General features: G+C 39.4%; 1 protein-coding gene across 9 annotated transcripts in view; it reads left to right on the plus strand.

Annotated features, from left to right (window-relative positions):
• USP54 (ubiquitin specific peptidase 54) overlaps positions 1 to 25,288 on the plus strand; it is a 110,982-nt gene that overhangs the window by 66,084 nt on the left and 19,610 nt on the right. For 8 of the 9 annotated variants that reach the window (XM_074907259.1, XM_074907265.1, XM_074907266.1 and 5 more), the window contains exons 4-13: positions 2,899 to 3,033; positions 5,249 to 5,362; positions 5,525 to 5,607; positions 7,996 to 8,101; positions 11,478 to 11,624; positions 12,994 to 13,143; positions 14,416 to 14,584; positions 20,077 to 20,247; positions 24,297 to 24,428; positions 24,700 to 25,080. In XM_074907259.1, coding sequence (XP_074763360.1) covers positions 2,899 to 3,033; positions 5,249 to 5,362; positions 5,525 to 5,607; positions 7,996 to 8,101; positions 11,478 to 11,624; positions 12,994 to 13,143; positions 14,416 to 14,584; positions 20,077 to 20,247; positions 24,297 to 24,428; positions 24,700 to 25,080 — 1,588 coding nt within the window. Of the gene's footprint in view, positions 1 to 2,898; positions 3,034 to 5,248; positions 5,363 to 5,524; positions 5,608 to 7,995; positions 8,102 to 11,477; positions 11,625 to 12,993; positions 13,144 to 14,415; positions 14,585 to 20,076; positions 20,248 to 24,296; positions 24,429 to 24,699; positions 25,081 to 25,288 lie in introns of those variants that run through there. The other variant, XM_074907264.1, reaches the window with a different exon arrangement.

The following is a 25,288-nucleotide window of genomic DNA, read 5'->3' on the forward strand; positions in this document are numbered from 1 at the left end:
ATGGAGTTATGTTCCACTGTGCTTTTTTTGTTGAGATCCACTGAAATGAGAGGATTTACTAATGAAACACAAAACTTGCTCTGTTATCAGAGTGATGGATATGGGAATCAAGGTTGTTAAGAACAGAGGCTGTCATTCTTTCCATTTTTATTTATGTATATATATTAAAAGGTAACTGAGGAGAGGTATTGTCTGTAGTTCATGAAGTGTGAGACTTAACTGCCTGTCATTGTTTGAGCTCAGAGGGCATCTGAGCACCACGAAGCTGCTTGCTCCCCCTTTCCTACCCACTGCTGAGAAGGGAAAAATAAGCAGACTCCAGCTCCTTGCTCCTCCCCCTAGTGCTGAGAAGGAGGGAAGCAAAAGACCCAGGAACTTGAGATAAGGACAAGGAGGGAAGATCTAATCCTTTAAGGCACAGGCAAAAGACAGACTCCTTAGAGGAAGAAGAAAAACACAAAAATTTAATACAGACACTAACAACAACATGTAACAGACAGAATAGTATAGTGAGAAGCATTACCACATCCTGAAAACACCTTCCCCCAACCCTCCCTTCTTCCCAGGCTTAGCTTTTCTCCTGATATCTCTACCTTTCTCCCTCAGTGGTGCGGGGGGCAGGGAGTGGAGGCTTCAGTCAGCCCTGTTGCTTCTTCCACTTCGGTGGGGGGAACTTCTGTCATTCCTCCCATGTTCCAGTGTGGTCCCTCTCTCACAGGAGAGAGTCCTCCACAAACCAACTCTGACATGAGTCACTCCTACAGGTGTGTAGGTCATTCCCTCATGTTGCAATCCTCCCAGCACCAAACTACAACAGTGGGGACTTCTTTCCATGATGTCCTGGCCTTCTTTGGGTGCAGTCACCTGGGTTGGCACGTGGCCCCTCACAGGCCACAAATTGTCATCTGCTCCACTCTAAGCCCCTATGGGTAGCCAGGGGTCAGCCCTGCTGTCTCACCATGGGGTACTGGGGAGTCTCTGCTCCCATATACTTGCCCCCCTTCCTCCTCCTTTCTTCCACTGACATCAGTGTTTGCACAGATGTTCTCACAACTCCCCCGGCTCCTCCCAGGTTCCCCTTCTTAAATACGTTATTGCAGAGGTGCAGCTAATTGGCCCGGCCTTGGTGCAAAGGTGGGTCTGACCCATAGCTGAGGGAGCTTTGAGAAGCTTCTCACAGGGAGCTGCCACTGTAGCCCCACCCACTGCTACCAGAAAAGCCCTACCACTGACTCCATCCAGGACACTGCCTCACAGCCTTCTCTTCATTACCAGTTTCCTCATTGTTACTTGATGCTCTAATAAGGGCAGGATTAGAAGAGCTGTGGGCTTCAGCACAGTGGGCCTTCAACCCATGAATGAGCACTGTAAGGACTGGTAAAATAAAAATAGCAGGAAAGAGAGATGGGCATTTTACATCTGTGTTACATAACATCAACACTATAAATTGTACCATTCCTACAGCCAGAAGTGTCAGGGGTGTGGAGGTTGGTTTACTGCCTGTGCAGTGAGAGTGACGTTCTGCACTTCCAGCTTCCTCAAAGCAGCCAAGATTGCAGTTTGGCAAACCTTCTCCAAGTTTACCTGCTTGTTTCCCGATAAGAAACAAGTAAGAATAGTTAGAGGAGAGAAAGATTCAGCTCATTTATTTCCATTTAACATAGATCATAAGTATACTGGGTAGAAGTTTCCTGTAGTTAAGGGAGAAAGTGATAGATGAATTGACATCACTAGATTCTCGGTATAGATTTGAAAGAAAATCAAACTGCAAACCAGTTTGAGGCTGACTTTCTCCTTGTTTGATTAAGTTTAGAAGGCATAAAGCCAATTGGTGCACAATTGAAGATCCTTCTTTTTTCTTGCAGTAGGAGTGGAGCTTTTCTACAATCTTTAGGGAAATTGTGACATGAGTTTTTATAGGAAAGGACAAGCAGAAATTTGATGCTGTTAGAGATGCTTGCTTGTGGTATGAAATGAGGTAGAAAGTGGTGGTAGAGACAGAATGGTCTTACTTGAAAATAAGACTAGAAGTTTTTACTTAAACTGAGGATCTTGCATACACAATTGTGTTCCTGGATTTGTAGGAGGGCATAACTAAAGTTAAACAACTGTTCAGAAGATCTTTTGGATATCTCACACACATGTGTGCATGTGCATACAGACACACAAAATTGGGTTTTTAATCGGGGGGGGGGGGGGGGAATATGTACTGAACTTTCATGCATATAATCCACACTTCAAATGATAATGCTTCTTCAGAGAACTACTCATCTTTGCAAATGATTGCCCAGATGACCTGTGAGTTACAGTTGACAAAACTGCAGGTTACGGCAACAAGTGAACAGCTGGCCATACATAATTTCTGTTGTGCCTTTTCTCTCCTGCATGCTGACTCAAAAATCATCTAATTCTTATCTGCTTCTTGGACTTACTGGAAGATAAATTTTTTAAAGAGTGCAAGTGGCAGGTTGCAGCAGTTTAAGGGCTAAGACAGTTGGATAGAGTTGCTTGACAGAGGAAAGATGGTGGCATGTGTAAGAAGAAAGGTACTGAGGTGGGAGTAAAAAAAGGGAGAAACAGGAAGAAGTCAGGAAGTTTTGGTATCCATTGTATTTGCTTCAGGAATCAAATTTGGAGGAAGATCCAAGGGGGATTGATACGGAGCGAAATTTACCCCTAAGGTCCCCATGTTCCCTTGGATATGTGAAAGGAAAGGAAGGAATACACAAAGGTGGATATATATTTTAAAGGAGAAACTTTTAGGATTTTCTCTTGTATTCCCTGTACAAATACCTGTGTGTTGCTTTGATCAAAGTGAGTTAAAGGTTTGTTGTTTGTTTTCAGATAACTGAGTAATGTTTTGAAAATACAGTAACCTAACTATCTTTTTCTTACTAGGGTATCTTCAACCAGTTTCAATGTAGCAGTGAGAAGGTACTGCCTTCTGATGCCCTGCGCACTGCTCTTGCCAAGACATTTCAGGATGAGCAACGCTTCCAGCTGGGCATCATGGATGATGCTGCTGAATGCTTTGTGAGTATAGCTGAAAGATGGTTTGACAGACATAGATGTGAACCCTCACTATGCTTTTTTTTTTTATTCCTCCCCAGATTCCAACAGACCTTGTATGTGTGGCCTCAAAAAGCCCACAGAGAGATCCCCAAGCTTGAAGTGATCCAGTGGGGAACCAGTGTTTGTTTTGAAATGGAAACATCATTTTTACAGTTACTTTTGCATATATAATGCTTGCAGTCTCAAGTCTGTCTTGAATACGAATTGTAAAAAAAAAAAAAATGCACTGCAAGAATGATCCAAGATTCTAGTTTTAAGGATCACCTCAAAAGAGTGAAGGGACATTTTGTTTGCCAGTTATTCTTAAACTGTGTTTTCACAAACTAGCGAAGGAGAAGTAAAAATAAATAAATAAACAAACCCAACCTGACACAGTTGTTTATGTTTTGTAAGATGAGGTAGGCAACAGTAAAATGGATCATATCCAGATATGTCTGTTGTTGCATTTGTAATCCATTGGACAGGTTTTTTTCTTAAGCTCATTATTTCACCAGTGTGATTGGGAAATGGATTTTACACAAATCTTGCATCCCTAGGTTTACCCACCTGCTCTCTTTTTATACTCAAACTCTTTCTCTGCATCCATTATGTTAAGATTTTATTCTTACCCACATTTCCTCCTTCTTCAGTCTCCTAAATTTCTTGAACTTAATGAGGAGGTATTTTTGTCTTTCTGATCTACTGGCTGCTCCCCTTTTTGGAAATGGCATCCATAGGGTGGACCCAGTGTGTTGGTATCCTACTTGGTTGTTAACAAAGATGTACCAGAGTACAAAAATACTGGATTTACTACTGCAAGTAGTAAAGTAAAACTTCTCTCAGGTAAAGCACCTATCAGAGTGGAGTCCTTTCTATATGGTATTTCCTATACCTACCTAATTTGATACTTGCACTGCAAGAAATCATAGAAATGGGATAAATGCAAATAGCTTTTGTAGTTCTCTTTAATTAAGTGGACTGGTAATGGGCTTATGATAGCCCAAAGTATTCTGTGTTTATAGAATACTAATACAGTAAAATATAGTTTAACGAGCTCTCTTAAAATGGAAGTAGATCATACCAATAAAGCTTCAAAGTGAAATAAATTACATTGGTCTACACAGGAACCCCTGTGAGCACAGTTATGTCAAATCTTTGTGTGCAGTCCAGCACTTGAACAGAGTTCTGTATGTAATAGAGCATGGGAACTTCTGATTTAGTTTTTTCCGTGAGAAAGCTGTACTAAATAGCCCATCTGGTACTGCTGTGGGAGTCGCCTACAAGCAGGTTTGTCATGTTAACTGTACTGGCACAAGGACAGTTAAAATGGGTACAAGTTCCCTTTTGAGGTTAAGCTTTAAGGCAGAGATAATTCTATAGCCTTTCACTTAGTTAACCTTTTCAGCCCTAAAGGCAGAGATTTAATTTAAATGGCAGAAGAGCTTGGTTTCAAGGGAAATTGCACAGGGTCAGAGCTATTTTGCTTAATAATTAATTTTGACCTGCTTATTGCAGGCCTATAAGCCATCTAGGCAGCTCATAGTGATAGTGAAAAGTCTGCTGCTGGAAGAGATGTCAGTAGAATTCTGGCATCCCCTGGTATGCTGGCGACAGTGGGAGGCAAGGAGGTCTTAAGAACTCCTGGGAACTTGAGAAGGGATGGCATTGTGTGAAACAGTATCTAAAAAATGTTCCGTGCTTTTATTTCATGCAGAATCTAGTCTGTCTCCTCATTTATTAGTTCTCCCCTTTTTTGATAGAATGTAGCTTATTTGCCGTATTTCAAAGTCCTTGTGGAATATAGAAATTGATTTGGCTTGCTTTGTATTTATGAGAAGTTAGTGGCAACCCAGTGATTTTAAAACTGCAGAGCTGCTCTGCCTGTTACATTCGGTACGATACATTGATGCTTGAGAATTGGACAAAATAATCAGTGACAGAATCTTTAGCTGTTCTAGTAAATAAATGGTTACCTGGTATAGCATTTCAAATCAGAAGTGGTAGCTATTTTCTTTTATATTAAAGAAATGCCAACTTCCTTGCTTTTTAAGCAACTTTAAAAAATTATCAGGAGCCTTCTGTCTCTCTGTAAATAACACTTATATTGCAGCTGACATGTTTTTGTGATTTATATTTCTGTCTACGTTTGAAATGATGTAGTGCTTGTTTTTGCTTTTTTTCTTCTCTCTCTGGCTAGGAAAACCTGTTAATGCGAATTCACTTCCACATTGCAGATGAGACAAAGGAAGATATTTGCACTGCACCACATTGTGTTTCCCATCAGAAGTTTGCAATGACCTTGTTTGAACAGGTGAGTTAATAAAACATGCTTTATACAAATCACCAGTTCTCAAGTTTTCAAATTCTCATTCCTAAAATATGCATTGCCATGGTAAAAAAGATACAAGCAGAAGTGTTGCTGTAGAAATACCTGTTTAATCTTGTCCATGTGTTACGTTTTCTTTCTCTTTAGTGTGTTTGTACCAGCTGTGGTGCCACCTCTGACCCGTTACCTTTCATCCAGATGGTACATTATATTTCTACAACCTCACTCTGGTGAGTTGAGATTTTTACAGGGAAGAGAACTTCTCTTTTTTTTATACTGGTATTGCAATTTGATCTTTATCTTTACAAGACTGTATGTCCAGAACATGGTTTATTCAAAGTTGGTGGAGCTTAGATAATTATGATAAAGAACATGAGGATTTAGTGGAGCAGAATATATCAGTTTAGGCATGGATCAGTGTGTCTACTTGTTTATGATTCTGAATCTGACAGCTGTAGTAGCAAGGACTCATACGTTTTGAAAGACCTTAATATGTGAGCAGGTGAATTAAGAAGCAAGATAAGAAAAACAGAAAATAATTTATGTTGGAAAGGACCTTTGGACATTTACTCCATTCTCCCGTTCAAAGCAGGGCTAACTTCAAAGCTGGGTCAGGCTGCTTGGGGTTTTGTGCAGCTGAGTTTTGAAAACATTTCAAGACAGAAATTCCATGATTTCTCTGGGCTGCCTGTTCCAGTGCTTTTTTTTTTTCCCTTATATCCAGTCAGAATTTCCCTTTCTGCATCTGTCACCTCTTGTCATTTCTCTGTTTGCCTCTGCAAAGAGTCTGTCTAATGTTCAGCTTCTCTACCAACTTTCTTTAGTGTTGCTCCTCAGCCATTCAGTGCATAGCCAGTACTGCTGCACTGAGTGTCCTCTGTTCAAGGTGCATTTCCCTTTACTGAATTTCATGAGGTTCTTGTCAGCTCATTCCTCCAACGTGTAAAGATCCTTCTGGATGGTAGCGCTCTCTTTCTGTATATTGCCTACTCCATCCAGTTTGGTGTCATCTGTAAACTTGATGTGGATGCATTCTGATTCATCATCCAGGTTGTTAATGAAAATGTTAAATAGCATCAGCCCTAGTATTAACCCCTGAGGAACACAACTCTTAACTGACTGCTGGTTATGTTTTGATCCTTTGAGCCTGAAGGTCCAGCTAGGTTTTCGTCCATATTGTATTGTACTCCTCCAGTCCACACCTCCCAGTTTGGCTTCAAGAACCCTGTAGTTTACTTGGAAACCTTGCTAGAGACTAAATGGTATTCACTGCTCTCTCCTCCTCAAAAGAACTCATCTTTTTATGATAGGAGATAATCAAGTAAGTCAGGCATAGTTTGCCCCTGGTAAATCCATGCTGGCTGCTCTGACTCACCTTCTTGTCCTTCATGTGCCTGGAGATGATTTCCAAGGGGCTTTGGTCTGTCATCGCCTTAGGTACTGGAGTGAGACTGACCAGCCTGTAGTTCCTCAAATCCTCTTTGTTGGGTGGATATAGCTTTTTCTTTTTCTAGCTACTGGGGAACTCCGTCGGTCACCACAACCTGTCATTAGAGGAGATGGTGCACGGAGCAGTAGCTTTGGGTCCATTTGTATGAATGCTAGAGGAGAGAAGTCATCTTTTAGTAGGTGGCTGCTCGGTTAAGAGCTGCTTAAAACTGATTAAGGCAGGAGTCTGTTACTTGCTTTTCTCTTGAGATTTGATTGTGATGAAAACTCTCTTTGTTTCTTGTCTTGCATGTGAGACATGCAGTTACAGAGCCTGAAAAAATTGTCTTGAAAACTGCTAGTTGCTCTTATTACACAGATCTGTTAAAAGCTACAACTTTACCAATATACGGGCAGTGTTGTAGAGCATTCCCCCTTGTGGCTGCTACCTGCTGTTCCATTGAGCTGAAGTTTTTTCTTTAGGTTACCAGCATATACTGTGTATCAGAAAATTATTTTCCTTGTTTTCTAATAAATAATGATCTAAATGGCATTCAATATTTCATATGAGATACCTCAATAAATCTTAAGTCACACAGTATTTTAAAGACACCAATAAACAGTAATATATTTATTTACCTCTTAAACCATTTTAAGCTTGAGCATCCTTTGAGCACCAGCATTCTTGTGTATTTATTGTCATCTTTCTTGCAATTTGGACAGTGAAATCAATTGGATACTGTGCTATTTTTGTCTACAGTTTTATTAACAAGGATGTGGTTTACTGTGCTACTTTACCAGGGTTGTGGTTTCGTTAGGAAGCACTTTGAAGAAAATACTAATTTTGAAATCAAGTCTTTATCAAAACATTAAAGCTTACTTTAAAGACATAAATTTTAAGCCAAACTGCAAACTGTTTCTATTTTAAGTTTTACTGTTTCTAACAGTAAAGTTTACTGTTTCTATTTTAACTTTTTCTTGTTTTCTTTATGCAGTATTGTCATGGAAAGTGTAGTAATTCACACTTAATTATGCGTTTTTTCTGTACTACAATATTAAATATAAAAAGTGTTGTGTATTTTAAGATTCTTAACTTTTAATAAAATTTTAAGGGAAACATATACTTACTTAATGTAAGTTTGTGTTTTTATTATTAAACTTTTGTTTTCCATGCTTTTTCTATATTGAAGCAATCAAGCTATTTGTATGCTGGAGAGACGAGAGAAACCCACCCCAGATATGTTTGGAGAGCTACTACAGAACGCCAGCACTATGGGAGATCTGCGCAATTGTCCAGTAAGTATCCTTAGTTTTCCTTTTAGGGTGGGACAGACAGGACAGAAGATGTTTAGTAGATTACACTGATGTAATAATGCATGAGCATTTTCTAGGTTTAGCTGATCATAAGGATAAAAAGGTTAGGTAAGAGAGTTTTCTTTGGGTTTGAACTCAGAACTCAGTTACTCAATGAAGGAAGGGAAAAACTACTGATGTTGAGTGCTGCTTTGACTAAACGCAAGTAGTGAGAACAAGAACAGATACAGTGTTTGGATGGGAACTAAAAACGAATGTTTCAGAGTTAGAAACCATGAAAAAAGTCATGAGGGGGAATAAATTGGAAATGCTTACATTGCTCCCAGGGAATGGCCATGCAATGCATTTCTGTTAAAGCCTGTGTTGCTGCTGGAGGTACCTGTCATAATGTTTGCTGTTCAGCTTCACTGGGAGTTGGTGAGACCTGCAACACTAGCATGACATGAAGCCACAGTCATGCTGCTTTCATCCTATGATGAAGGTTCTGGGATCTTACCTAAATAAATGGAAATGACAAATAATTTGGAGGCTGTACTTTTTTATAGGAGACTCCTGTGTGTTGACAGTGGCCTTGATTACGTAGGCATTTTAGAACAGTGTTCCCACACTTCGTCCAGTTTCTCTGGTGATTATTTCTGTTGAGGGTAGTGTGCTTCATCTGAAATAATAGCATGAGAAAAGAAGTACTTATTTCCTGTAAAATTGTTCCAGCAGTAGCATGCAATGGCACAGGTAGGAGAACTTTTGTACCAGTCACTGTAATCTTGTGTACAAGATTGGTTGTTTTGCCTAGATAAGCTTCCATTCAACTTCATTGCTACCTTTCAATTGGAGTAAATTGAACTGTTGACCAAACTGCTGTACCTGCACCATACAGCCAAATGTTGGTCAGAGGGAAAGAGAAAAGGACTGCCACTTTCCACTGCCAGAGAGTATCCCAGCAGTGACAGGCTTATAGGCTACACAGTAGTATATCCACAAGAGCTATGCCAAAGGCAGAAATCATCACAGAAGATTTGAGTGAGTATTAGTTTGTTTTTCAGAGTGAGGTTTGCTGTTCAGAGTGTAGGAGATACTGACCAGAAAGTGTAGGCTGTAGTCGTTGTGAGTGATGATGGTGTTTAGTTACTTAAAAACAGTTACTGCATATGTCCAGTTTATAGTCACAGACTGCTATTCTTAAAAATGTTCTATTCTGCTATGCAGTAAAAGTCTGACAAAATTCAGCTGAATTAAGGCTGTGTATGAGTTGTGTTAAGAAAAATAAAATGTTTTCATATAAACAAAATTATTTAAAAAAAATAAATGATAAAGCCTAGATTTCTAAAGCAAGAGTTTGATATCTTGTTCTGCCTTTTAATTTCAGTATGTCCAGATCCAGGGCTTTAGATAAGTGTGTGAGAAGAGAGTTATCATCAAACTTTTTTACATACCGATTAGTAGGTAGAGCAGGAAACAGCTGCATAATTGCTGCTTCATGTAATGCTGTTAGATGCCTCACCAGTCCTCAGTGAAGCAATACAGGCTCTAACAGGAATGGCTTGTGTGCCTGTTTCCTGGGGACAGTGTATTTCCATTTTATTCCCCCCACATTCTGTAACTTAAACCTCTGAAACATTCACTTTTAGTCTACATAAAAAAGTTACTTTCTTTTTTTTTTGGAGTAGTGGCTCACTATATAAGTAAAATAAATTAAGATATCGTATTGTTGTTTAGAAGATTGATACGAGTCCAGCTATCTAATCACCAAAGCATGGGAAATTTAAGAGAAAGACGTTCTTTGTCAGGGTGAACTGCTATTTAACTGTGAAATAATTGGTTGGATAAAATTGCTTACCAGTACTTGCTGCCCCTTTCTATTTGGGAAATTTTTCTACTGAGGCTTAGCTAAGGGTGGCCTAAGTGTCACACAGGGGAAGCTTTCTATCAGGATGCCATATTCCTCCTGTCTTGTAGAAAATGCTGATGTTAGCTAGCTGAAGCAGACAATTTGAGAGTAGCATATGTTTGTTGTGCGGTAATCCACAGGAATGCTTCTACTTCGAATGACCATTGCAAAATATGTCATATTAATATATAATGTTTATATTAATATATAGTCATCTTAATATTAAAACTTCATATCTACATTTAAACATCACAGTACTCTACCTGTAAAAAAAAAATCTCTTCGTTGCCCTGTTAATTTCTTTCTGTTTTTTGTATTTTTGATTTGTATGTTTCATGATAATTTGGACTGAAATCCTGGTTAATTAATTTTCTAGGTTGCTGTGGGGAAGAAATGCTTTATGATCTCTTCCCTGGTTCTAGTGTGAGAAATTATTGTATCCAATTGTGAAACTGGTCTCTGTAGAGATGAGAAACTACTCTCAGTATCAAAATGTTTTGTTTTTTCTGGACTCTTAGACGTACCTGTGTAACCTGCCACAGGGGGAAAGAGAACATTACAAAGGGGCTTTGTCATAGTTGTGTGTCATGTCAGTCCATGTTGCGTGTGCGCCCCCCCGCCCCAAGCACCGACTGCTAAAATTACAGTGATAATCTCTTGATTCAGATGGTGAACTTTTTCATGATGCTTTAAAGGTGCCCACAATTCCAACAGGTGATGGAAGGACCACTGAGAAATGTCTTAGCTTCACAAGCAAGCTTATCTCGGAGAAGTACTCTGGCTAGAGAGTGAGGGGAGACTGGCCATTTTTTTTATTGGTAGTTTTTTAACTAGTAGTTTAAACTGGTAGGTTTTTTTAAAACATAAAAATGGGAGGGGTAAGGGAAGCAGGAAATAAAAATGAAGAACTGCTATGGGCTAATAAAGCATCTCTTATTCTCGTGATCTTCCAGCTGCTGCCCTCATATGAATACTGACCTAACTATCTTAAGATGACATGCTTGAGGTACCTTGTAGAAAAAACACACAATTTTAACAAGTAAAGCAGCACCTTGAAGGTTTTTCTGGCACTATCATATAAAGCATAGTCTCTGTAGATGTAGTTTTTAATTTGAGACTCTGATTACAAGAAAGTGAGTGTTCCCTTCAATTCCTAAGAATATTTTGGGGATGTTTCATGTATGTTTGCTTATCTTTTTTTAAATAAGCCTACTTTTGTGCTATACCATTATCAGTAGTATGAGGAAGAACCAGCAGTGTTCACTTGAAAGCTTGTGAATACCAGATAGTGTTGGACGCGCCTCATGTCTGATATAAGAAGCTCCTATCTTGACACTGAGCGTATTAGATCTGCTGTGTTTCACCACCACCTCTTTGGAACCTGTATTTTTGAAACTGAGACTTGTTAGTGCCTTGCCCTAACATTATAATAAGAGAAGGATTATATTTTTGTTTTATTTGAATCCTCAGAGTAACTGTGGGGAAAAGATTCGTATTCGTCGTGTGCTGATGAACTCTCCACAGATCATCACCATTGGCTTGGTTTGGGACTCGGACCACTCTGATCTGGCTGAGGATGTGATTCATAGTCTGGGCACTTGTCTTAAACTGGGAGATGTGAGTTTTTTGAATTTTGACACTACCTACAAACAGTCTTATGGTAGTCTGTAGTAGTGGACTGAGAAAATAAAATAACACCACTTGTACCTTTTTGGTGTCCACAAATAGAGGAATAGAGGGCAGATCCAAGGATCTGACCTGTTTCTGACGGCTTCACAAAACTTGTGAAAGTTCTAGTGTAATTGTGCATTCTCAAATTTCTGAAATGACTGAAAATTAAAAATTATTCCAGAAAACAAAGCTTGTCTGAATCAAAAAATATTTTCAAGCACAAGGAGATTTTGAATTGGGGTTTATGCTATTTCTATGAAAATAAGTATTTACTCTTTCATTTTGAAGAACAGAAGATGATTCCTTGTGATGACAAAATGTAGTTTAAGGTGGTTGTTTGGGTTTTTGTTAAGTTCTTTAGATCTTCTTTTCACTGAAGTGTGTGGTTGTAACACTTGAGTTAGTTATAACTGGGCAATCTCTGAGAGATGGTGGCTGGCACTTTGTGATTGAATGATAGATTAAATTAACTAGTGTTTGGGATCCAGAGCTTTGTCCCCTAGAGGATTCACTTATTCTACATTAGCTGATGCTTTAGAGCTGAATTATTGGTGTGCCAAATTGTAGCACTGAGGTTTACATTAAAATAATTTAAAAAAAAATATACACATATATATATATATATATATATATAAATTGACCAATGCACAGTGTACCAAAAATTAGTGCAAGTTAGTGGAAATGTAGTTATGAAACAGTGTGATCCTTGTATACAGTAAAGCAGTAATGCACTAAAAATGAGTCCTGTGCATTTTTAAATAAAACATGTCAATTAAATAGTCAGAAAAATTTTTTTTGCGTGCTGAATTCTTTTGACCTACTAATGTCTTCAGTTCATCTTTTATGTGGTGGTGTCATAAATTTGTCTTTGCTTAAGTGAGAGTAAATGTCAGCTGTTCACTGTCAGAACTGCTTTGTTTCTACAATGGAAAGAGAAATTAATGTTTTAAACAGTATTTGATATAATCAGCAAGCATGACACAGAGAGTACAAATTTTCAGAATAGAACAACACTTCAGATTCTGAAAAGGTATTATGTCACCGCTGTAAATGTCTCTTAAAGTACAGCCACATTATCCAAGACTGACTGGATTCTTCAACATCTGGTGAGTTAGTAGGAGTCTCTTCCTGGTCTGATTTTGCTTAAACATTGGTTAATTACTTAAGTATATATTGCTTTGTTTTCTCTGTCTTTTGAAGTAAAAACCTAACACCTGTCTGTGGTACTTTGAGGTCTTCAAACATGAAGCTGTATGTAAAATTCTAGGCATTTTATTAATTTTTCCTTTCATTTTTCTTTCCTCCCTTCTTGAAGCTCTTCTTCAGAGTAACTGATGACAGAGCAAAACACTCAGAGCTGTATTTGGTGGGAATGATCTGCTACTATGGAAAACACTATTCTACCTTCTTCTTCCAAACTAAAATCCGCAAGTGGATGTACTTTGATGATGCTCATGTCAAAGAGGTGAGAAAATAGTGTTGAGAAAAATAATCTGTTAAGAAATTTGTTAGCTATTTGTGTGTAGATCCATACTGTTTTCTACAGATTTCAAGAAATTTTGGGGTATTTTTCCACTCAAGATCCATAACTCTTGCTCCTTCTTGTGAGCAAAGTAAAGCATTCTCAAAAAAGCATTCCAGAAATCTCAGAAGCACTATTCTTATTTCTGTTCTATTGGCTGCCAGTCTTGCTTTTATGCTGATGTTTGAAAACCTACAGTTTGTTTGTGCACACAGCTGATAAACATCCCTTGCTGACAAGCAGTATAGCTATTTAGTGCCTGCTTTTTGGGTTCTTTGTGGAAGTATCAAGATGCCAGTCTTCCCTAGATGCTGCCAACAATAAATTTTCTGCTTATGTTAGTGCTTTTGGTTTTTCATTTTTCACCAAGCATGAGGTCCTTGACGTTCAAGATACCAGTGTTGGGATCTTGGCACAGAGTTACTATATCCCATTAGTTTGGCATTATTTCACACCACTCTCCTTTTATCCCTTCTAGTCATGGAAGCACAAAGATGAGAGAGGAAAATTTTTCTCCTGTAGTTATGCCAAATGCAGTCTCAAAGGGAAAACACTAATCCTAGCATTTGTTCAGTCACATTGCTGCAGAACTTTGAGAAGGATAGGTACTGCAGTGCTTTAGTAGAATACTTGTGTATGGAGTGAATTTGTTGGAATAGATGTTTGACGTATTAGGTGAAACCTGTATTAGTACATGGGGATATAACTATGAATTGTTGCCTGGCCTATCAAAATGCTTGCAGAGGTTCTGTAACAGCAGAATTATTCACACACCAAAGTGGTTAACTTTGACTTGAATTTGCTATCGTGCTTTGATGTCTTGTCATTTTGTTTATGCTGATGATTGGATTAAGAAATTTTGTTAACAAAATCTTTTTTTTTCCTTGACTGATGCAAAGTTAGAACATTGCAGAGAATGAAAAGCTTTTTATGGGGAAAAAAAAATCTGAATGGGGAAGGATTATTTTTGTAGTCATATTTTTAGCAGGAATTGTAATTTGTTTAGCCATAAGATGGTGAATACCTTGATTTTATTTGAGTTGGTTCCAAAGCTTTCTTGCTGAGTCCATTTCAATGCTGGATATAGAAGGAGTAAAAGAATGTCAGTGGAAAATCAAACTCAGACAGAAGTATGAGGGAAAAGAGAGGTTATTACAGAAAAAAGTTACAGCAAAACTTTCTTGTGAACCCTTTTTATTGTTGTTTCTAATTCAGATTGGTCCAAAATGGAAAGATGTTGTGACAAAGTGCATTAAGGGTCACTATCAGCCTTTGCTGCTGCTGTATGCAGATCCAAGAGGAACTCCAGTGTCAACACAAGACTTGCCCCCTCAGGTGGATTTACAGCAATATAGCAGGACTTGCTATGATAGTGAAGACTCGGGTAAGCAATCTGGCCTATATGCCTTATATCCTTATGCTGTAATGCTGCATGTAAAAAGCTTTTCTTATGTTTTGGGTGTGGTTTTGTTACCAGAGGTCCCAGTTGCTTGTTAAAGATGATCTAGAATTCTGAAGAGGCCTTCCAATGTTTCACCTTTGAACCTCTCTCAGACCATGACTGTTGATGGAGTAGTAATCATTCCCAAAAAGGTTGTGAGAAAGAAACTCGGGGGAAAAAGTGAAGGACCTTTTGTCGCATTAGAGAGGAACAATAATTTATGAGTTCAGTGACTGAGTTCATAAATCCATCAGCAGTTTTAACAGGATGGGAATGAGACCAGAGATGCACAAACACATAAAAATTAAAGGAAGCTTCAGAATTAAGCTCAGGAGGGAAGTTAGAGAAAAGAAATATTAAGGAAAAGTCATAAATGAGTCCCTTGCTAGGTTGCTGAAGGGATAGGGGGGGAATGGGAAGAAATACAGTTCTGTTAAAGATTTTAAAAGGGAGATACAGAATCAATGTAACTTATCTTCAGCCTTTGGCTTGTCTTTTACTCAGATAAAGCAGCACAAGAGATAGGAACTGATTTGTAGGATACTGAAGGGAAGGGATTGGCAAAGGCTTATGCCTATAGGTCATGTTTACTTCTTCATTTTTTATGGTCTGTTTTGCATCAAAAGATCTACAGCTATAGTTATGTAGCACTTAACATCTCAGATGCCTTCAACACCATGCTACTTCCTTGAATTCTTGTATTAATGGTAGGCCATTTAGAAAGGTATGTCCAAATAAGGTGCTCCAGAGGTTACAACTTAGTCTGCTCAAGATATCGGTAGTGGTCTGAATGGGCTGTTGGTCTACTGAAGTTCTGGATAATTTTGGACATTGGAGGTTGAGGCCTCATTTTATTGAGAAATAGATTCTGAGAAAGATGTCCAATTGCAATCCAGATAAGGTGAAAATAAAACCATGGTCTAAGTTTATATTGTAGTGGCTTTGCAAAAGATGATTGTTTCTATTTTTGGATGTTTGCAGAGAATATCCTGAATTAGAGGTTGGGTTTATAAGTTGACAAGAACAGCAAGGCAATACTAAAATCAGTAATACGGCCTTTCTTCCAGGTTTTTAGCCTATTTATACAACTGTAATTCAGAGAATATTTTATGGTTTTCCTGGCCAATGGCTAACTTTATACTTCCTGGTCAATGAATCTGTAGAGAACATTTCCTGTCTCCTTATTTACATGTTGACAAGCTACTGGTTATGAAATAAATCTTCCAACTTCTCTTAAAAATAAATGCAAACAACACTGTTAAAACGACCTTCACTTCTCACTTGACAAGATGCCTTGCAATTTGTAAATCTGTCTTCCTGTTCTGAAAAAATGGGAAGTCTGGAGGAGGAAGAGAAGGGCCTTCAGTGCTATATATCAATTGTGAGCACTTCTACAAGCTTCAGGTCAGCATACACTTTAAATTTGCCTTGCTGTTCTGCTTGTTGATCTCCAGGAAATATATAGATAACCCTTCTGCTCATTGTCTCTGCAGTATCTAATATTACTGTGTTCTAAAATGACTTCAGGAATCTGAATACAAATATATATATATAAACATGTTTCCTTTCAGATAAAATTCAGAAGGCTATAGCGAGTAACCTGCTCTTTCATTTCAAAAACACTTAGTGAGTCCTCAAGGCTTATTCCTGTAGTCTGCAGTGTTCAACATTGATACCAAGCTCTTGAGAGAATTTGTTAGATACTCTAAGTTGAAGTGCCAGGATAAATCATCACCTACGCATTTTCCTGTCAAATAGAAGTGAATTATTTTCTAGCCTTGTTGATAGCCTTGTCCATGTTGGGTAACCTGGGATATGTAAGGCCCTGGGGGGAATAGGGGCCCAAGAAGGCTGGTTAATATTCAAGGATCAGCTCCTCCAAGATCAGGAGCGATGCATCCCAACAAAGAGGAAGTCAGGTAAGAACACTAGGAAACCTGCATGGATGAACAGGGAGCTCCTGGACAAGCTCAGGCATGAAAAGGAAGCCTACAGAGGGTGGAAACAAGAACAGGTAGCCTGGGTGGAATACAGAAAAACTGTCCAGGCAGATAACGAATCAGGTTAGGAAGACCAAAGCCCTGATAGAATTAAATCTGGCCAGGGATATGAAAGGTAGTGAAAAAAAAGCTTTTACAGGTATGTTGGTGATAAAAGGAAGACCAGGGAAATGTGGGCCCTGTCTGAAAGGAAAAGGGGGACTTGGTCCCTCAGGAGATGGAGAAAGCTGAGGTACTCAATGACTTTTTTGCCTCATTCTTCACTGGCAAGTGCTTCAGCCACACCACCCAAGATGCAGAAGGTAAAGGTGGGACTGAGAGAAGGGAGAACTGCCCACTGTAGGAAAAGATCAGGTTTGAGACTATCTAAGGAACTTGAAGGTGCACAAGTCCATGGGACCTGATGAGATGCATCCGCAGGTCCTGAGGAATCTGGCAGATGAAGTGGTGAAGCCACTGTCCATCATATTTGAGAAGCTGTGGTAGTCTAGTGAAGTTCCTGCTGACTGGAAAAGGAGAAATCCCTATTTTTAAAAAGGAAAATAAAGAGGATCCAGGGAACTAGAGGCCTGTCAGTCTCACCTCTGTGACTGGCAAAGTCATGGAGTGGATCCTCCAGGAAACTATGCTAGGGTGTGTGGAAAATAAGAAGATGGATGGCTTCACAAACAGCAAATTGTGCCTGACAAATTTAGTGGTCTTCTACGGCAGGTTCAAAGCGTTGGGGGATAAGGGAAGAGCAACTCATGTCATCTACCTGGACTTGCGCAAAGCATTTGACACTGTCCTGCACAACATCTTTGTCTCTAAATTGGAGAGACATGGATCTGATGGGTGGATCGCTCAGTGGTTTAGTTGGCTGGACGGTCGGTCACACACAAAGAGTTGCGGTCAACAGCTCAATGACCAAACGGAGAGCAGTGACGAGTGGTATTCCTCAGGGGCTGGTGTTGGGACTGGCACTGTTTAACATCTTTGTCATTGACATGGACAGTGGGATCGAGCGCACCCTCAGCAAATGTGCCAACAACACCAAGCTGTGTGGTGCGGCCAACACGCTGGAGGGAAGGGATGTGCCATCCAGAGGGACCTGGACAGGCTGGAGAGGTGGGCCCGTGCAAACCTCATGAAGTTCAACAAGGCCAAGTGCAAGGTCTTGCACATAGGTCAGGGTATTCCCAAACACAAATACAGGCTGGGCAATAAGTGGACTGAGAGCAGCCCCATTAGAGAAGGACTTGGGGGTACTAGTGGATGGAAAACTGACTGTGAGCCAGCGATGTGCTTGCACAGCGCAGAAAGCCAACTGTATCCTGGGCTGCATTAAGAGGAGTGTGGCCAGCAGGTCGAGGGAGGGGATTCTCCCCCTTTACTCTGCTCTTGTGAGACCCCACCTACAGTATCATGGGCCCCTTGAGAAGCACATAGACCTGCTCAAGCAAAATCAGAGGAGGGCCATGAAGATGATCAGGGGGCTGGAGCTACCTCCCTTGTGAGGACAGGCTGGGAGAGCTGGGGTTGTTCAGCCCGAAGAAGAGAAGGCTCCGGGGAGACCTTATAGCGGCCTTCCAGTACTTAAAGGGGGCTACAGGAAAGGTGGAGAGGGACTCTGTATCAGGGAGTGATAGAGTCCCCATCCCTGGAGGTTTTTAAGAGTAGCGTTGACATAGCGCTTAGGTATGGTTGGGAACTGTCAGTGTTAGGTTAATGGTTGGACTGGATGATCTTCAAGGTCTTTTCCAACCTAGATGATTCTGTGATTCTGAGTGTAGTGATAGGCTGATGGGTAATGGTATTAAACTGAAAGGAGTTAGATTTAGATTAGATAGAAGGAAGAAATTCTTTACTGTGAGGATGGTGAGACACTGGAACAGGTTGGCCAGAGAGTTTGTGGCTGCCCCCTCCCTGGCAGTGTTTAAGGCCAGGTTGGACAGGGCTTTGAGCAACCTGTTCTAGTGGAAGATGTCCCTGCCCATGGCAGGGGGGTTGGAGCTATGTGATCTTTAAGGTTCCTTCCAACCCAAACCATTCTATGACATCCAGAGTTTTCTACTGTAATATACCTTTTTCAGAATGGCCTTTTTGTGTCTCGCTAAGTGTAACTACAGCTGCTTCTGAATTCCTCAGTGTTATCAGGTATCCACAGCCCATAATTCAGAAATGAACAGAGTTTGCATATTCTTAAATTGTTAATCATAATATTTTACCTGAACTTTTGTCAAGGGAATCTGATAAATGCCTCTAATCACATCAGCATCTGATGCTACGAATCATGGAGGAAAGATTGTCAAAGATGCTGGTACGATATGTTGTGAAGCAAGTGAAAAGAACTTAATATTTTTTATTTTCTTTTAAATAAAGACTTCAGTTTACAAATTGTTTTCCAGTACTCAGTTCCACATCAGTGATTTCTGTGGCCTACATTCACCTTTCTGTGACGGTTCTCTCCATTAACAGCTGTATTCTATATTTCTTTAGACGGGTAAGAGTCTTAACCAGTAAGGAGGTAGGGGGAAGTTTCTTAACTTCAGAAGTTGTTAAGCATCCTTAAATAGGATAACAGCTACAGGACTTTCTTTCACCAGAAATGTGCAGTGCCCTCAGATTGAGTGTTTATGATTAGACATGGGAATTACTTTCTTTAATTTCTTCAGAGAAACGAGTATGAAACGAATATCCTGTATATTCTGGAGTTTATACATAGTATATTAAACGGCCAACAGTCTTCAAACGCTTCAAATTTTTACTTTTATGTACTGAATGTGGTAGGAGGGAGTTGTCTTTTTCTCCTCTTAATGATTTAGGAATTACTGTACTGGATTTGAATCATGATGCTTCATCCTTTTCAGTATCTTACTAGTGCAGGGGATCAATGCTAACTTCTTAAGAAGGAGCAGGTTACTTTGCTTTAGATAATACAATTTCAGTATAAAGTTTTACTAGATAAGCTTTTGATTCATAATACGTGAAATGTCAATTATTATAACTTGAGATGTTCTTATTACCCTTAGTATTTTTATACTTGACTTTTTAACTTTGACTTCCCCTGAAGCAGTGTATTTCATATTTTAATTACACTTGACAGTGTCAAAAATTAATGAAAAATAATTTCAGTGTGGTACTAATGTGCAGTTTCAATCCATGGACATGGTTTAGTTTTGTGTAATAAAAGGTTTTGATAAATTTTGAATTATTGAAGAGAGAGAAATAAAAGTTTGCAGAAGGAATGACACTATCCCTGCTTCCAGAGAGGACGTTTCCTGTAAGCTCTGGCGACCCTGAATCTGAGTTTGTAAATATGTTTGGTACTCTGTTTTTTCTGCTAATTTATGTGTAGTTTCCTCTGTTCCTTTTTTTTAGCCTCTCCTGACTTCTATAATAACTCAAAAAGATTGAAATTTGACATTGCTTCCTTGACGTTGCTTCCTTCCCTAGGGAGAGAACCTTCCATCTCGAGTGATACCAGGACAGATTCCTCTACAGACAGCTATCCTTATAAACAGGCGCACCATGAGTCTGTGGTCAGTCACTTCTCCTCTGACTCGCAGGGGACGGTCATCTACAATGTGGAGAATGATGCAGCTTCACAAAGCAGCAGGGACACAGGTAGCAGATACCATCGTATCTGTGTGATCATTGTCATTAAATATGATGACTGCAGTGGATTCCAAGAAAAATGGCTATATATACAACCTGTAACAGAATAGTGAACAGTGATTAGTATTCCAAATGGTTTTGGTTTGTAATGAACCATTGGCATTCACAAAAAAATAAGCATAATTTTAAATGCCTTGTTGGCTCTTGTAGACTTGTATCTAGCCAGACAAACATTTACAGACATGTTTCCCGTTATCCACAATCCTACCTGCTCTCTTTGTTATATAATTCTGTAAGTTGGAGCTTGTACAGTGCTGTTGTGCAGTTTAGTAAGTGTTGTGTGTGCTACTTACTCATCTATGGGCAGTTACTTCATTGCAGGAGTTGCAGCAGTCTGGGAAAGGCGCTTTCATCACCAGAATCTCTCATACTTGGGCACTAAGGACTTTCTTTGTAAGTGGGGGTTGTAGTATTTACTGCACCAAGGAGGAACATAAGATGATTTCTTGCCTGTGCCATGGAAGCAAGTTAAGTGAGAATCTGCAAGGAGAAGACAATCTGTGTATATGTTATTTCAGGAAGCTGAAAGGTCTGCCTGAACAGTCTTTAGATGAAAAGAGGTTAACTGAAATCTCTATTATTCATGCCCAGTGACCGTAGTCAGCCTAGGTCTGCATGCAGTAACTTCTAACATCACTTTAAAAAAAAAGTAGTGTATGAGTTTAAGGTCAGACTTCTTGAGCAACAAAAATATGATCTGCTAAATCTGTTCAAAAAGTTACTTTTTTGTGCCTTAAATAGACTTTCTAAGAAGATATATGAGTTGAATCAGCCACTCTTTGTTGCACCAGAGTGTCAACAGTTATCATACCACTTTGTCCTTTTAGTTGCAAAATAGTAGCTCTTTTATATTGTGACAATATATGTGTATTTGGTTCATTTGAAACAATCTGTGGTACAAATATTTTTCACATCAAAATCTGGAAAAAATGTTTCAAGTTGGTTTTCTTTGGTACTCTTTGATTCCTCATTAGAGGTTCAAGTAACTGTAATATATAGTTTTAGATAGCCTGACAGTACTTTTAATATTTTAGCAAATACATAACACTGTACGTTCCAGTCATAGTCTTAAGTAGAGTGTGAGAAAGAATGGGAAGTTGGAGCAGAATTTGAGTGATGAGGAAACAAAATTTATGTTGATCTTCAGAGTATGAAGAAGATAAAATTGAAAATGTTAGTGGAATATCATTTATATAGCCTGAAAAAGCGATGCAGAGTTTACTGGATTAGGTTCCTCCCTGCAAAACTTGCCATGCAGAAGTCAGCAGAAGAGGGAGGATAGGGGGATGGTTGCAAACATGTAAGCATGAAGTTCAGCACGTAACCTTTTGTTCTGTCATTTTTAGTGACTTTTTCCTTTTCTTTTTCTTTATTCTCCTACTGATTCTATCCTATGTTACTCCCTTCAGCTTAACCTGTCTTTCCACCTAAATTCAGTTGTCCTCATCTTCCTTGATTCAGTCTTAGCTATAGTCACTTTGTCCCCTTAGCTAGCCACCTGCCTGGGCATTTCACCTTTTTTTTACCTACCCAAAACCTTTCCAAAAAAGTCAGTCTGCCAACTCATACAACTGCTCAGTCATCAAATGCTGATCTGTGGGGCTATAAAGAAGCCATCCACATTGACCTGACAACTGAATCGTTCTGGGCAAGAGCAGGATTCTTCATTTAATGACCATTTACCCACTACTCCAGCCCACAAAATTATGGACCCTATCCCACATCATTCTCCGGGGAAGGACCACCATTGGGTCATATGACCTCAGGCACCTGGGTACTTCAGAATGGGGGCATGAAGAGTGGCTGCATAAACCCTCTCTTGCTCCTACCAACCTGTGCTGCTGAAAAACATGTGCGTATTCTGGCTCCCCTATTCATGCACCTGCGATTTCAGTGGGAGGGAGTAGGGGGCGTTCTGTCTTACCTTGTTTGATTTCATTCTCTTCTCTAATGTATTCTTAGATGCACACACAACCCCCACAAAAACAAGACTTTTCCTTTGAATGTCACTGTTTGCTTGTGAAGCCATCCCACCTCCCTGGAGGATGAGGTATATAAGTGATATATTCAGCAAAGGATACCTTTTAATCATGTGATTGGGCACTCAGGCAGAAATCCTGGCTTGTTATTTTAGTGAATTAAAAAAAAATAATAATGTAAAGTGTTAGCTAATATTCTTGGGATTGTAATTTCTATATTTATGTATTATGTTGGATTTAGTATTTGTTCCAGAGGGTCCAAGTAAAGACAACAAAGCCTGTGTCTTGCAAGCTTTTGAATCTTGGCATCTCCTTTATGACTGTTAAATGTCCAGTGATAATAGGACAACATTTACAGTTTATGAAAGGAGAAGAAAATATTTATGCAGAGCTAGCAGCCTTCATTCTACAAGGCTAAGTTGGGCTCCAATTAGTCTATGCAGACCTGAATCTAGCTCCAGTAGAGCTAAATATCTTTAAATAGTTTCTGTCACAGTACTTGAAGGATGCTAACCAAGCACTTCCTATCAGGTTGAAAGACTTCTGGGGTGAAAAATACTTAACTAGAGAAGTTGTACACTTTGAAGTGAAACATAAGCCTCTTCTATCTTGAGGGGAGCTACTACAAGGTATGAGATAATGCTGTTCTTTCAGTCCCTGAAAGATCTGTGACAGTCTGTGCTATGAAGGAAAAAACAAGTTCTCTTAAAGCACTGACTCATGGTCAGTCACCTAAATGCCACACATCATCTATATTCACTGCCAACATCTTATTTCCTTAACTTTTATATAATCTGCTCATTTCTAAAGAATGTAGCTACAAAGTCACTCTCCACATTGCAAATTAATAGAAATGCGAATCTTGGTTAGCTTGCTTTTTATTGTTTGGATTACTTCCCACTTATTTACTGTAGTATCTTTGCAGCAATTGTAGTTGAAGTGTATTTGTTTTCAATTGTTGAAGGTACAATGTTATGTGTAAAATCTGCTTTAGAAGTTGTTGATTTCTAGAGAAGAGGGAATGCTCAAAACAGCCAGCTATGTAGTCTGGGGGCTGTTAATCCACTATTGGGTAGTAGGGATTTTCCTTTCCTGTCATCCTATGCAAGGTGAAAGTTAGTGATAGAAAGGCTAGAGAAGAGTCTTTGTAGCTTATTCATAAATTCCCTTCTTATCCTGCATCTCTGCTTGGGACTATTCACGTGAGTAAAGCCATGTGTGTGTTTGTGCTTGCAGGTTTAGGACTGTGAATGTGTGAAAACCATAAAGGCAATACAGAAAACTTACCATGTCAAATACTTTTAATTTACTTTTGATGTGAGAAAATGGGGAATACATTATGTGCAAAAGAAAGTGTTAGCACTCAGAAATGTGAGCTATGGTAAGGGAACATTGTTGTGTGTCAGCTGATCCATGTTGATGGTTTGTGTGTATGCTCTTAGCTTGTGGCAGATGTGAATTAGCTGGCTTAGAGCTTGAGAGCCAACTGAGGCTTCTTCACTGTAGACTAAGCTAACTCAAGTTACTTAGTATTTGCTACAGGTGAAGAGAGTGCAGATAGGTAGTTAGTGCAGAGCAGCTGATGATGTGCAGTAATTTATTATATGGTAACTTGTTCATGTGTTTGAGACTTCAACAGAGAAATGTCAGTCAAGCTGTCCTCAGAAGTTTCATGTTTGTGTCTGTTAAAACTGAAAAAGTATTCAAACAGCAAGAAAGTGGTGTCCTTAGACTATTAGAAGATAAGGCAGAGTCAACTTTTTCCTCTCGCTGTGTATGAGCTCTCATTAACCAGAGTCCTTGGAGGGGCTGTATTATTCTTTTATGACCTTACAGAACACCTTCCCCTCCCTAATACAAAACCAAAAACTTTTGGATACAAAAACTTACCAAAACCTGCCAGTTAGGGTTAGAGCATCTGCAGCTTCTAAGGAGCAGGAGAGCCCTGCTGCTCTTTGCATACAGAACACTAGGTCCCAAGGCTCTTGTCATCTCTGCTGTGTTCTTCTGTCCTTCCAGGGCACCTGACTGACAGTGAGTGCAATCAGAGGCATGTTTCCAAAAAGAGCTCGCTGGCAGACCGAAAGAGGAGTTCTAGCCGCTCTCGGCGAAAAGGAGATGAGGCTCAGTCATCAGGATACCATAGTGAAGGCAAGAGATGTTACTTTATTTCAAATACCAGTATCTCTACATGTTTTTAAGATCTTGGTGTGTACATTCTCTCATTGATTCTTACATTCGTGTCTGTGTTATGTCCTGTCTTTTTTTTTTGGTTTGGGGGAGTGTTGGTTGGATTTTTTTGTTTTGTGGGGTTTTCCTGGTTTTGTTTTTTACTTTTCAAAGTCTGCATGAAGATGCAAGTGGGACTGCTAGTTTAATCTGAAATTATTTTTGTGGCTTTTGTTGTCTCTGTAAACTACAGGAGAAACCTTGAAAGAGAAACAAGCCCCCAGAACTGCCCCCAAACCATCCAGCAGCACCAGCAGGCTGAGGGAATTTAAAGAGACAGTGAGCAATATGATCCACAGCAGACCACAGCAGATTTCTCAGATCATCCAGAATTCCCCTCGTGGAGGGAGTAGTGTGGATCAGGCAGAAACACGACCCTCAAAAAGCCTTTCTGCACTCTCTCGAGACTGGGAAGTGGAGAGTATCAGTAGTGAGTCTAAATCCAGTTCATCTGGTAGGTACCGGCCAACCTGGAGACCCAAAAGAGAGTCTCTGAATATAGACAGCATCTTCAGTAAAGACAAGAGGAAACATTGTGGCTACACTCAGCTTAGCCCCTTCTCTGAAGAAGCAGGTAGGAATTTGAGAAGAAAAGATTTATTTTGAAATGTGTGAAATTTATAATACTCCGCTATCCAGTTTTGTTTAAATAAAGTAGGAAAGTGAAATTTTGAACATGGTATTTAGGTCAATGTTGAGTTGTGTACTTGAAGGCTAGTTTCTATGTGGGTATTCATGTTGCATGTATGATACTTTGTTTGCTTTCTGTGTGCTAAATTTCA

The sequence above is a fragment of the Athene noctua genome, chromosome 5 (assembly GCF_965140245.1).
Source record: "Athene noctua chromosome 5, bAthNoc1.hap1.1, whole genome shotgun sequence".
Taxonomy (NCBI): Eukaryota; Metazoa; Chordata; class Aves; order Strigiformes; family Strigidae; genus Athene; species Athene noctua.